The sequence below is a fragment of the Seriola lalandi genome, unplaced genomic scaffold (assembly GCF_002814215.2).
Source record: "Seriola lalandi dorsalis isolate HSWRI2012SDOR001 ecotype SW California unplaced genomic scaffold, Sedor1 jcf7180002054930, whole genome shotgun sequence".
In the NCBI taxonomy this organism is placed as follows: domain Eukaryota; kingdom Metazoa; phylum Chordata; class Actinopteri; order Carangiformes; family Carangidae; genus Seriola; species Seriola lalandi.
This window is the reverse complement of record NW_019525482.1, coordinates 8,478-21,469: the sequence shown is the minus strand read 5'-3', so window position 1 is coordinate 21,469 and position 12,992 is coordinate 8,478. Positions and strand designations below refer to the sequence as shown.

The 12,992-nt window shown below is 42.7% G+C and overlaps 1 protein-coding gene across 1 annotated transcript in view; it reads left to right on the top strand.

The window, feature by feature from the left end:
• Positions 1-11,930, top strand: part of scfd2 (sec1 family domain containing 2) — a 91,854-nt gene extending 79,924 nt beyond the window's left edge. The window contains exons 7-9 of the mRNA XM_023393237.2: positions 4,713-4,847; positions 8,547-8,666; positions 11,441-11,930. Of these exons, the coding sequence (XP_023249005.1) occupies positions 4,713-4,847; positions 8,547-8,666; positions 11,441-11,533 (348 nt within the window). The 3' untranslated portion in view covers positions 11,534-11,930. The remainder of the gene's footprint in view (positions 1-4,712; positions 4,848-8,546; positions 8,667-11,440) is intronic.
• Positions 11,931-12,992: the final 1,062 nt, after the last annotated feature.

Here is a 12,992-nt window from a genome sequence, read left to right as displayed (position 1 = left end):
TTTCTGAAGAGCGGTTTTGAAGCTCAGAGTGAGCTGCTCCACCGTCGCCATCTTGGCAGTGTCTGACTCCGCCCCTAACTGACTTTTTGTCTTGTTTGTGGCAAGTATACGCTCACCGACCTGTCACTCAAAGAGGCCACGCCCTCAATTCTCCATAACTTTAAGCCTTAATAAAATGTAAACAGGTGAGTTATATAAACAGGTGTCATGAAGGAGGAAATTAGCTCTAGAGACCAAAACAGTTTTTGTACCAGTCTGTAAACATCATGTCATTTTATTCTTCTTCTTGTACATTAAAGTTACTTTTTCAGTTCAGCCTCAGAAGCAAACGGAGTGGTATTTTCTTATCGTCAAATAAGTTTTAAAGTTATTTTTCATCAAACCTAAGTTCTGCTCAGTACAGCACAAAGATAGCTGAAAACATCATATCATCTTTGTCAAAAATGTCGGTGTGTTTGTGACCGTGTGGGTGCGTGCGCGTGCATGTGAGCATTGTTGTGCTTGTGTTTGGACAGAACAGTTTGTCCCCGTCTGCTGAATTATGACAATGATTAAACTTAAAAGGAGAGCAGCATGATATCTGTTGGCTACTGGCTCTTCCTGAGAAACATCAGAAATCCATCAGCCTCTCTCAGCACGCCTCCCCCACACACCAGCCAATGAAGCCAATATGTCGGACTTCCTCTAACTGAAGCTTTTCCCTGAAGTGCAGGGTTTAGACAGAAATGAGAGGTACTGACTTGGGTTTTTTTTACTCTAACTTGTAAGTCGCTGATTTTGTTCTCACAAAGCCTGAAATAAGACTGTGAGTCAGCACTGTGGTGGGTCAGTGGGATCATATATTTATCCTAGCATGGCTACCACTGAACACTGTGCACTGTAAATTCATTAAATATATAATCATATAAAACATATAAATGAGAAGAAGCACACATTACTGTCACATGTATGCTCGTTGTAGAGCTGCATGAAAATTGCACATTAACTTTTCACATGTCATGCTGTGTGCAACTGGATGCTGCCAAATTTCCAGGAAAAAAATGCATCAATGAAATCTGAGTCACGGAGCCTGTAACAGCTGGAGTCTGCTTCCTCTGCGGAGGGGGAGGGGCTTCATTTCTCACTTATCTGAAGGTTCATGGCAGTTTTACAGCTGTGAGCCTTCACTCCATTCTTTCGCCTTGTAAAGATTAACAACAGTTACACAACCAATCAAAAGCCATAGTAACCGAATTATTCATCCTAGTTCACAGTGACAGATTGTGGCGAGCACACACACCTGTATCTACACATTTTTCACTCATCAAGGTGACACTGCATAGAATACTGAACAGACGGTTCTGAGGTAAAGTAAAGAGACTGTGATTATTCATCTTACATAATGACATCATTTCATTATGTAACACATCAACATGGTCTCTAAAGGACATCAGCCATTACTACCATAGTTAAAATAATGTGAAGCAAAACTAAAGCATCAGCTCAACCACATTACACAAATAACATTTTTATAATATTATAGTATATATAATATATAATATTCTATTCTCTAACTGTTTCCTCATGCTAAGCTAAGATTAATACTTAATATTCGGACTGTAGCTAGTCTGAAAAATAAGCTAGGTGGATATTGTATGGGTACTGGTGTGTATGTCGGCCGGTAAGTAACAGAAACAGTGTCTTCATTACATAGTTGGTCCACCACAGAGCACGAAGTACATTTTTCAACTCTAAAATCTTCGTCTTTATATCTTGGTTACAATTATGAAAAAAAAAACAAATCTAAGGGATCTGATTGTTGTTTATTCTTAAAAATAATGATTATAAATAACAGTATCAGCATCAGCCTCAAAAATCCAGCACTGTCGTGTTTTGTTTTGAGATCTCTGATGTTTTTATTCAGTGGTGAATAGACTTTCATTTTTAGAGCTTTCAGCATTCATTATTATTTTTCATGAAGAAATTCAACATAAACAATGTCACAGTTACCACAGTTAGTAATATGCTGTCAACAGATTTCACTTCAACTACTTTCTACGAAACTTTGACCGTGTCTTTTGTTGCAGCTGCACCTGCTTGTTTAGATGCAGTGGAAACAGTGGTCCTGACATATATAAGTTGCAATTATGACCAGACACAATCTATATTAACTAACAACACACACATCATTGTGTTGTTCTTGTCAAATATTGAAAACGTCATTCAAACGTTCACAGTGTTAGGTTGGAAACTGTGTGAATCCCTCGGCTAATGACAACAACACAAGCTAACTGGAGTCAGGAGTTATCAAACCTGGAGTCCAGTCAATGACTGGAGGTGTGGGTGAGAGACACTTTAACCTATAAAGCTACAAGGGTTACAGAGTCATCTCAAAGAGTTTAGATCTTCATCAGTCCCCAGTCAGACAAACTGTCTGTGATTGGAGATGATTTAGATCTGTGGCTGCTCTCTGTAGAAGTGGACGTCCAGTTAAGATGAAGCTTAATGTATGAAGCTCAGTAATGTCACAAAGACGCTCAGAGTCACAGCTAAAGGCCTCGAGGAATCATCGGAGCTGGTTAACATCTCTGTTCATGAGTCTTCCATAAATACACATCATGGTGAAATGGAGCACAGAGGAAGCTGCTGCTCTCCAAAAAAGAAACATCACTGCACCTGAACTTTATCAAAGAGCAGCTTGACTCTCCACAACACGAATGTGGAAAAAAAACCATCCTAAAGGTGAAGCAGGGTGGAGGGAGCATCATGATTTGTGAATGTTTAATGGCTGCAACTCAATAAAGACACAAAAGACGGTTACTGGACTTTTACTGGACACTGAATTAGCGACACTGCTCTTGTCTGCCCACCTTGAAACTCTGCTAAAAAAAAAAAAACACTTAATAGCTTTTATTAAATTCCCTCTTCACTACATATATTATATGAGTCTGGACAGACATGGATGTAAACTGCAACTTAACTGGATGGCGGCGGCGAACGACCACGAGGCGGTAATTCTAGTCGATGTTGTCACCGTAGTAGTTTTGGATCATTAATTTGTTCATCCACCTCTACGCCAAGAAAAGCCATGCAGGAAACTGATACTCGTGTGTGTGTGTGTGTGTGTGTGTGTGTGTGTGTGTGTGTGTGTGTGTGTGTGTGGAATATGTAAGCACTGGCATTATCATATGACTAAGTATAATATTGTTTTTACCATGTGGGTGTTTGTGGTGGTGATTTAATGCTTTTAGCTCTTTGGAAGCCAGATGTAAAAATGGCGTGTGCATGACTGTGGGTTGGATTTTTGTTATTTATGCCCGGTGATGCTGCTGGTTGTTTGTGTGCATGCGTGAGTGTGTTATTTAGCCGGAGGTGAATCATTATGTGTTTACTCCCGGCTTAGTTTGTGCAGGCCGACCCAGGCAGCAAAGTCAAATGTTGATGGCTGTAAATGTTAGTTTATATAATTTGTGATTTATATAACCTGGGCAGGAGGATTTCCCCCGATGTGACCGCTCCTCTGGGATGAGAGGAGTCGGAGGCTGTGAGTCCTCTGTTGACATTCACGCTGAAACATATTGAGGTGAGAGGTTGCCTGTGGGCAGAAACACCTGGATGCATTTGCACTTGGACGGCGTAGTGTGTGTGCAGGTGTATATTTAATGCTTGAATCAACAGTTTGCTGCTCAGATGTTTCTTTGACAACATCCTGGAAGGAGGATGAAGCAGGAATCCAGTGCTCCAGTACTGGAAGGTATTCAGCCTTCCTATTTTAAGACCTCTGCTATTCCAAATAGTCAAAGAAAGCTCTGCCAAATCTCTTCTGTGTCTTTTATTATTTTCAGAGGCACAAAAATCTGTCTTCAATTCATGATCCTCTGGCTTTGAGGGATATAAATAGTACATTCTGTCCTAGTAGCTGGGCAGAAAAAGCTTACTCCCTGTTACTGTTATGGAGTTATGAATCAACTTTTTAGAATAACTCCTTCAAGGACGTCAACATTTCAGTGAAACACCTGCTTTTCTCTTGTCAAGCTGAGGAGAAACAAAAAGCCGGATAACAGATTGTTGTGATTGTGAACGCTGAGCAGCTCTTGAGTCTGGAGAAGAGAGCCAGGTGCCGCTCACTGTTTCTCGAGAAGCAATTTAAAGTCGTATGATGGTGTCAATATGTCTGTGTGTTTTAGGGAAATGTGGTTTTCATCAGCACATATTGTACACACACTCTAAAAGTGTTTCTCTCAAACGTCAAAACTGTTTTATCATCTCATCAAAAGAAATAATGAAAAAACACAAGTTGATAGTGTCGTTTATATTACGTACTTTGGATTATGAATGGATGTGTTCAGAAATACTGACAGGACTTTCCAAAGCTGCAGGTTGTTGATTCTGGATTTGATATATCCTCATTTATACCTGATGTTGATCGGCCACATGCAGCAGTGTTCAAGCTCCTCTTCCTGAAGTGACGCATAAGTCAGCGGCCTGTTTGGTCGAGCAGAGCTGTTTATAACTCCGCTGTGTCTCACACCCACTGCCATTCACACAAATATGCAGAGGCTAAAAGGAGGGCATTCTGTGGAAAACAGCTCTTCATTATTCATACACAGATTTTCCTTTTCTGACTGCAGGATTTCACACTTAATGCATCTCCGTGTCTAAAAATACAACAGTGTTGTCAGTGCAGGTATTTTTCGGTGTTAAAGATGCGTGTCTGTGTCTGTGTTCTGCAGGCGACCTATCGTCCTTTCCTGCGACAGATCCTGGAGGAAGTCTTCCACCCCGAGAGAGTCGAATGTCCCGACATCGAGCACATGTCCGGGGGTCTCACAGACCTGCTGAAGACCGGCTTTAGTATGTTCATGAAGGTCAGACCTTACACACACACACACACACACACACATATACACACACACATTTTTATGTAACATCCTCTTAACCCTTCTGTTGCCATCTGCCCACTGTGGACAGTCAAGTGTCTTCTTCCACTGGTTGAACTTCACCTGATTTGACAGTTTGCTGCGTGAGTTTGAGTGTAGTTTAGTGTATATAGTAGTGTTGTTTTCAATATCAAATACACTCAAATGTAAATTCAAACATAGTTTTACAGTGTAGTTTGACTTCACTGTAACCGACCGCTTTGCGACTCACGCAGCTTCGCCAGTTTACGGTTTATTGTTTTAAAAATGATCAATGCGACATTTTAAGGGACATTTGGATGAAGCTAACAGTTAACCTGCCATAGTTAGCCTGTTAACTAACAAACACAGACAACGGACAAGATCACGGACTCACTAATGTACTGTGCACTACTAATGTTGTCGCCGTGGCTCAGACTCGTGGTGTGTTTGATGACATCCGGACAGTGTTCGTATGTGTGTGTGTGTGAGGGGCAGGAGCTGCCGATAATTAACACTCTGTCCGAGTACAGTGGCGAGTCCAAAAATATCCCACCCCACTTTGCCTTCCACGCCATCAACTAGCGGGAGCCTATAGAGCAGTGAAGATGTGAGCCCTCACTGTTGTTCCACCTTTGAGGCTGTGTTCAGTCGGGCATCCGGCCGAGAGTCACGGCAGCCGGAAACTGAACCCTGCAGTCACCCTCTGCACCACCCAGTTAACAGAGAAGAGAACAGCCCGACACAGGGTTTAACTAGAGAAGGTAAACACTGCGCGCCATTTTGAAACGGTAGCTGGTGTTCTTGACCGAAAAAAACCCAGAGAAAAAAGAATTTCCCCTCCGTGCCTCGTGGTGTTTGAGTTTCCAGCGAAAATTCAAAGGGCTTTATTAAAGAGGAGATGGCGGCACTGTTGGTAACGTGTTCAGATATGTTAAGCAGATGCCCTGAAGACACTTCTGCACCACGTCTGCCTTTAGTGTCCAAAGATTTATGGTGTCAGTATCATACAGTATCACTCTGGGTTGAAAGGCCATGAAACTTGACTTATTCTGAGTCCTTATCTTCACACGTCTCCCAAATCTGGTTGCAGTTGGATGTTGCATTGCAAAGATAAGGCAGTGTTTATCAATAGGCCACGCCTCCAGGACTTTGGTAACCAACTCTTGAAAAACAAAAGAAAAAAAAAAAAAGATTAAAGATGAAGCAGCAATCAGACAAACACATTTTAACACTGATCACCTGAACCATTACTCAACCTTATTTGGTTATCAGTAATAACATCGTGTGTAAACATTACACCAGGTCACAGCTTCATACATCAGATGGCACCGGCCCAGTTCTTGGTCTTGGAACAAAAGCTTAACAGCTGATACGGTTGGTGGCCGGACAGAAGTCCATATTGGTAATTCTTTATTAATCCACTCTAAACCCAAATTTCACCTTTTAAAACGATGCAGTTGGATTTGCAGAACATTTGCCCCCCCTTCTGAAGTGAAGGGGGGGAAACAAAAACAAAAAGATCAGAATATGCTGTTCTGCAACCAGACATGTAGTTCTGGGGCTTGTGGGTAATGTATATCCACCGCAGAGCAGATCACTATACATGGTCTGATCATCCCACATCTGGGCCTGCTTAAGATGATGATTACCCTGGGGGGGGGGGATTAGACTGGTTGTGTAACCGGGGCCCGGGTTTACACAAATTAAGAAACTTGGCCCACAAACCACCGACTCAGACAGACTCAACCTATAAACCTGGACTGCAGCACAGTGAACAGCCCTTTATGCAATAAAACACTCCAGTAAAACGTCTATTTTTAACCACAGGGCCGATGCATTCTCCAGAGTTTATATCATTAAACACACTGGACCCCAGTCTGGATTATGACCCACTGACAGCTCGTGCACTGTTCCTTAAACTGTCGCCTTTAACTGTCTAACCAAACTGTGTGGGTGTCTGGTCGGCCATTTTTAGCCTTTGTTTAGACAGAGTCTCAGTCGTACAGGAGATCTGCCTCCTTTTTATTCAGCTGCAGTTTCTCTGTCCGACTAACGCCAGCAAACGTTTAAAGCTCCTCCAGTGTAAAGGTCTGTGTCCATGTGTAGTGTGATTATAGATCAGCTCTAGCTTCTATATTAATACTGTGAAAGTATCAAAGCCTCAGTCCACAGAGAAATGCACACAGCCTGTATTCAGAAACTGAGCCTTAAAACCAGCCGTCAGGACTTCTGGAACTTTGTGATGTCACAACAAAGCAGTCACCAAGCCCCGCCCACCTGGACCCACCATCCAAACCTTGCAGGATTTGTTTTTTTTTTACCCTGAAATCCTTTCCAATGATCTTTTCTGCTTTTGATATTTTTAAATGGACGGATTTTTTATGTCGTTTTATGAATTGTTCTGAGTTTGAGTTCGAGATCCAGTTCTTATAATAAATACGTCGCCTCAATCAGAAAATATTAAGCAAAATATTATAACATTCAAAGTAGTGAAGTACTGGCCTGGTTGGAACAGGCTTCTGGGCAACTGCACTTTTTCATCAGGCCAATTTACAGATCATTTTAGCCTGAATTAGCTACAACTGTTACTGCAATACTTTGGTTTTCAGTTTTAAGCCTTTAATTGCACTTTCTTTAAGCACTTGTACTGAAGTTACTTTACTTTTTAATTTTTATGAAATAAAATAAAAAAGGCAGCACAGTCATCAGCGCCAAAAAAATTTGGTTCAGTGTGTGGACCATGATCTGATGTCTGTTCTAAAACACTGAGTGAGCGCCGCTTCTCAGAAACCTCCTCCTTACTTACAGTTCAGTTCACACCTCCTCTCCTCACACTCCCATCAGCATCGCTCCCCGTCTAACGCATGGCAGTCCACATGGTTCAGAAACTACCCCCCCACACACACACACACACACACACCCCTACACACACACACCTACACACACACACACATGGAGCTGCGATGTCGAGTACCTCCCAATCTGTCCTGACATACAAAATTTTACATGAGCAGATGCACTAGAAAGCGTTTGTTCACACATTTTTTTTTTTTATTATCAACAAACACATGTTGCCTCACACCTGACATGCCCCCCCCCCCCCCCCCCCCCCCAGCCCGCTGGTTTCACGTGTACAGCCACTCCTGCCTCGGGTCCGCCCCCTGCAGCTCTGATTGCTCAGTTAGTGTTCACAGGCTGCGGGTGAGTCCCTGCCTGCAGCTCGCCAGCCAATAGCACAAAGCCATTATTCTCCTCACAGAAACGCCAGCCTTTTCCTCCTGCTGTTCAAATTCATCCGCGCTAGTAAACGTCTGAGCGTGTGTGAACTTCCTTAGCCCAGGTGATTTGTTTGTGTCTGCATGTGGTGTAAGGTTGTGTGTGTGTGTGTGTGTGTGTGTGTGTGTGTGTGTGTGTGTGTGTGTGTGTCCACGTGTCAGCCTTCATAGCACCAGGGTGAGAAGACATCATCCTCTGAGCTGCAGCGACCTATGTCTCGCTAGAGTCCGCTCTCTTCAGTATCTCCACATCACCACATGTGTCCAGCTGAGCAGTAACTCGGCAACCAGGCATGGACAGAGACACAGTTAATGATATGGAGAGAGAAGTATTAAAAAAAAATAAATAAAAAATGCACTGACCAATCACAATGTCCCGTCTTAACTCCAGGTGAGCCGTCCACATCCCAGCGACAACCCTGTGCTGCTCCTGTTTCTGGTTGGAGGCGTCACACCCTCAGAGCTGCGTCTCGTCAAAGAGGTTGTCACCACACACAAACCGGGGACGCAGGTGAGTCGCAGGCCATGTCTGTTTCTGCGTAATCGTGCTCGTCACGTTTGAGAATGCTAATCGCTTATTTGTGAGCACAAGCCAATCTTTTCAGTCACAGTGCTCTGCACCTGTGCTTTATTATTCTAATGAAATATAGAAATCCGGACCCAGCTCGGCTGTGGTTCAGCTGCCGATGCCTCCGAATCTCACTCTGTAAATACAAAGACATGAAAATAAAAATAACAGTGTGAGTAAAAGGCCTGTGGGGAAGAAGCTATGAGCAATTTACTGACTCTATAGCCCCAAAAAGCAGCTAAAACCCACTAACTAACACTTTTTTTTTCTTGTTGTTGTATTATATATACTACTTTTATTATGAAGCATCTACTTGCATAGATAACCACAGTCGGTGACTCAGTGCTTCTTATGTATAATCAAACAATAAATCCCAACATGTAGGAGAAAAATAAATAAATAAATAAATAAATAAAATAAAATGATAATAATGATAAGAAAAACATTTAAATTAGACCAAACATTGATTAAACCAACAGGATGTTGAAAATATATATTTTTTAAAAGTAGATAAACAAATGAGTTAGTTAAGGGTACAAAGAAATAAGCAAAAGTGCGATATGATGTATAAAAACACATAAGAGTACGTCTGGCTTTTGTTTGCAACAGAAAAGGGAACAATAAGCATTCATACCCGGGTGGAGTGACTCTGCAGTAGACGGTGGTTTTTATCGGCTCTGATCGGCAGTGATGTAAACACAACACCTGGGTGAACACGCTAAATTTTGCCCCTTTTCCCGCGACTTATTGAGTCATCGCTTTGGCCATGAAAAATCAATCGGCCTCAGACTGAACGAACAAAACGCTGACCTACATACGCAGGTCGCTCAGATCAGGTGTAAAGGTGAGAGTGACATCTGATCTTTGCACGTATTAATTACGCACATGAGATGTTGTGTCCGGCCCGCCTGTCTGTATGAGGTGCTGATTACATATGCAGTCCACAGTGGTCTGTAAAACATGCAGATGAATGCGTTTTGTCTGGGTGGGAGGAAGGTGGAGAGGGAGGGAGGGAGGGAGGGAGATCAGGCTGGTTGATGTGGGTTTGTCTTAATAAAAGGTTCTGGGGAGGAGGAGGCCAGAGGCAATGAAAGGCCAGCAAGGATCAAAGCCTTCCGTATGTAATCAGGAAAACTGAATAAAGACCAGCTCATATAATAACCTGCTGGCCCACACACACACACACACACACACACACACACACTGACCTCAGAGACACACACTAACCTGAGCACATACATGCACAACGTACTGTGTGGAGCAGATACTCATGAAGCTCAGCGCTCAGTTCTGGTTCCTGCACTCGGATGAAATTCCTCTGAAACAGACTCGCTCTGCCACTACAAACAGGCCCGCTGCCAAGTTTAGGTGCTGACCCGAAGTTAAAGCAACACGGCTGCAGGAAAACAGAACCTCTCTGTTATACAACAGAAGAAGAGCTGTAGTTCTCCTTCTGCCTAGAAAGCGCTCTCCGCTAACACTGTGCAGTCCTCTCAGTCTGTCGCTTAGAAACACAAAATATATGTTTGTTTGTTTTATTTGAATCAGTGTGTTGTTGCATGATGGGAAATAAACTGTGAGTCAAAGTTTTATTCAAAGGAAGTCATTTGTTTCTTCAGGCAACCACATAACATAACACAATTAATGTGATACTCCATCTAAACTCCTTTGTGTATCAGACTCCGCCCCCTGCAGACCTCACAGGTGAATGTAAAAAGTTGGCACCAGTAGTTTTGCTATTTTGCACAGCTTGAATTCCCCGAGGTCACAATGGATTCTTCTTCCCTTTTCAGACGTGCATCTCTCTCAGAGTCGGAGCCTCATGTCTGAATAAGCAACTCACAGTCACTTTTTAATGTGTGTATTTGTTTGTTACTGAGGTTCATTTGTTATTTCTGACTAACATAACTAGTGCATTATGGTTTATGTGTCCACCTTAATGTACATTTGATATGAACTACCTTTTAAATCAGACTCATTGGACAGTTGCAGCCTGTGTGGACATTTACTACCTTTACACCTTTATTCTTCTCAGTGTTTATATTATATATTATATTTATTTGTTCTGAATGTGTTAAAAAGCTATTAACAGCTGTAAAATGATCCATGAATTGTCACTTATGCACAAAACAAAAATCTGTTTCTTCTCCTGTCAGATCAGGTGACAAAATGATTGTTTCCCTCCATGTGTGTTTAATTTTCATCCATTCCAACTACATGTATAAATGAAAGGTTTATCCAGACTTTATAATATAGGCAGCAAAATGATGTTTATAGTGTAATAAATTGTCTTTCACACCAGCTTCCAAACACGACAAATATTGTGGTTCATTCCATCACAGTCGTGTCAGGTGTGAAGAGAGCTGTAACAAACATCTGCGCCCAGGTGTGAACGAGCAGAAGCTGCCGTGATAACAGAGAGATGAGGCCAGTAATGTGATATACAGTGTGTTTGTAAAGGGATCAGTAGCAACAAGTGTCGGTCTGATTCTTATCACATGACCACGTCCTCACTAAGCCACTGAAAACACAGTCAAACAAACAGGATGTGAAAGGAAACAAAACCTCCCTGGCAGAGGCGGCTGAGAATCAAGCAGCTCCCACGCTTCGTACATTACTCGCCTTCACACTCATGTCAGCTTCATCTCCTGGTATCGAGTTTACTCACCATGACCTATGACCTTAACCCTAACAAGTGTGCTGCGCTCCGCCACCAGGTGCTGGTTCTGTCCACCAGGCTGCTGAGGCCGACGGACGTCCCCGAGCTGCTCTTCACCACCCAGAGACTGGCGCCTGACATCGGTGTGTGAAAAGGTCGTCACGTGGAAACACGCACACACACCCACACACACCCACACACATGTGGACACACACACATGCACACAGACACACACACACACACAAACACACATGGACACTCTCATGGACCACAAATAAAAGCTGTAAATGCAAATGATCAGCAAATGAAACATTCCTTAATACTCTTTTGTGTGTGTGTGTGTGTGTGTGTGTGTGTGTGTGTGTGTGTGTGTGTGTGTGTCAGCTGTTTGATTCAGTTTGAAACCAAAGTGACCTGTAAAGTGATTATATAAAAGTAGATATTCCAGAAATCGTACATGAACGTGTGTGACAGACAGATTACAGCAGTACGTTTCAGGTGCTGCCTCCAACAAAATGTTAATAATGAAAATAAAATATGTCACGTGATGTTTGTTTGTTTGTTTGTTTGTTTGTGTACAGCAGCTCAGGTGTAGCTGATTCGACCAGGCCTCAGGTGTGAACTCATTACAAGTGAAGGTGTGAACCGAGGAAGGCCCCTCCCATTGTTCTCTGTTAGCGTCCATTCTCACCTCGCCCCCTCACACCTCACAAGACCAGAAAGTAATTAACAAGTTGTTTGCCGCTGTCTGCTACAAGGCCGACACTTTGCTCACACGTGGAGCTCAGCTAAACCCTCCTCGCCTCCTCTCTCCACCCCCTATACTCTCTGGCAGGAGCTCAGAAATCTCACCCACCCACGCACCTGCACTGATTCTCCACAGAAAGACTCTCCCACAGTTTGTCGGAGGCAGAGACGCAGGGAGAGTGTAGTGCAGCGGCCTCCGTCACAGATCCGAACACGATACTCTGGGTTCACTAATTAGATTCTGAGTTGTAAATAAACATATCTCTAACGTACACATGATCAGGTTTTATTGGGGAAAGTGCTTAATATGATTTTGTCCTTATCTTGTGGGAGCTGGCAAATCTCAGAGGAGTCTCTGATAACACGAGGTCGTCTCTGAGAAAACTAACATGAACTCAGCTTCATCAGGCTTTTTTCTTTTTTGTGGAATTGGTTTCCTGGGGTCAAGGACAGAACCAGGTTTTAGACTTTAGATTATCGGTGCAGCCACTACTGTCTTCAGTCCTGTTCATTGTTCTGTTGTCAAAGCGTTTTTATAAGAATCGGTTTTAATGGTGGGTCAGATTACCTTCCTCTCCCTCACTGTAGGAGCCATGTGTCTCATAATCTTCATGACACAGACCTAAGATTGAAAGTTTTCACATGCACTGTCGCAGTAAATGTGTTTCCTGTACAGATCCATGGCTCTGCAGTAAAATGCTCGTGAAATGAAAAATGAGGAAAAAGACAGAAGTCAAAATCATCATCGTTTTATTGTGAATTTGTAACAAATAAATAACAACAGGCCCTTTGGACTCGACCTTTTTATAAAGTGCATCAGTGAAAATAACCGCCACATGCTACATACTGCTGCCCCACTAACC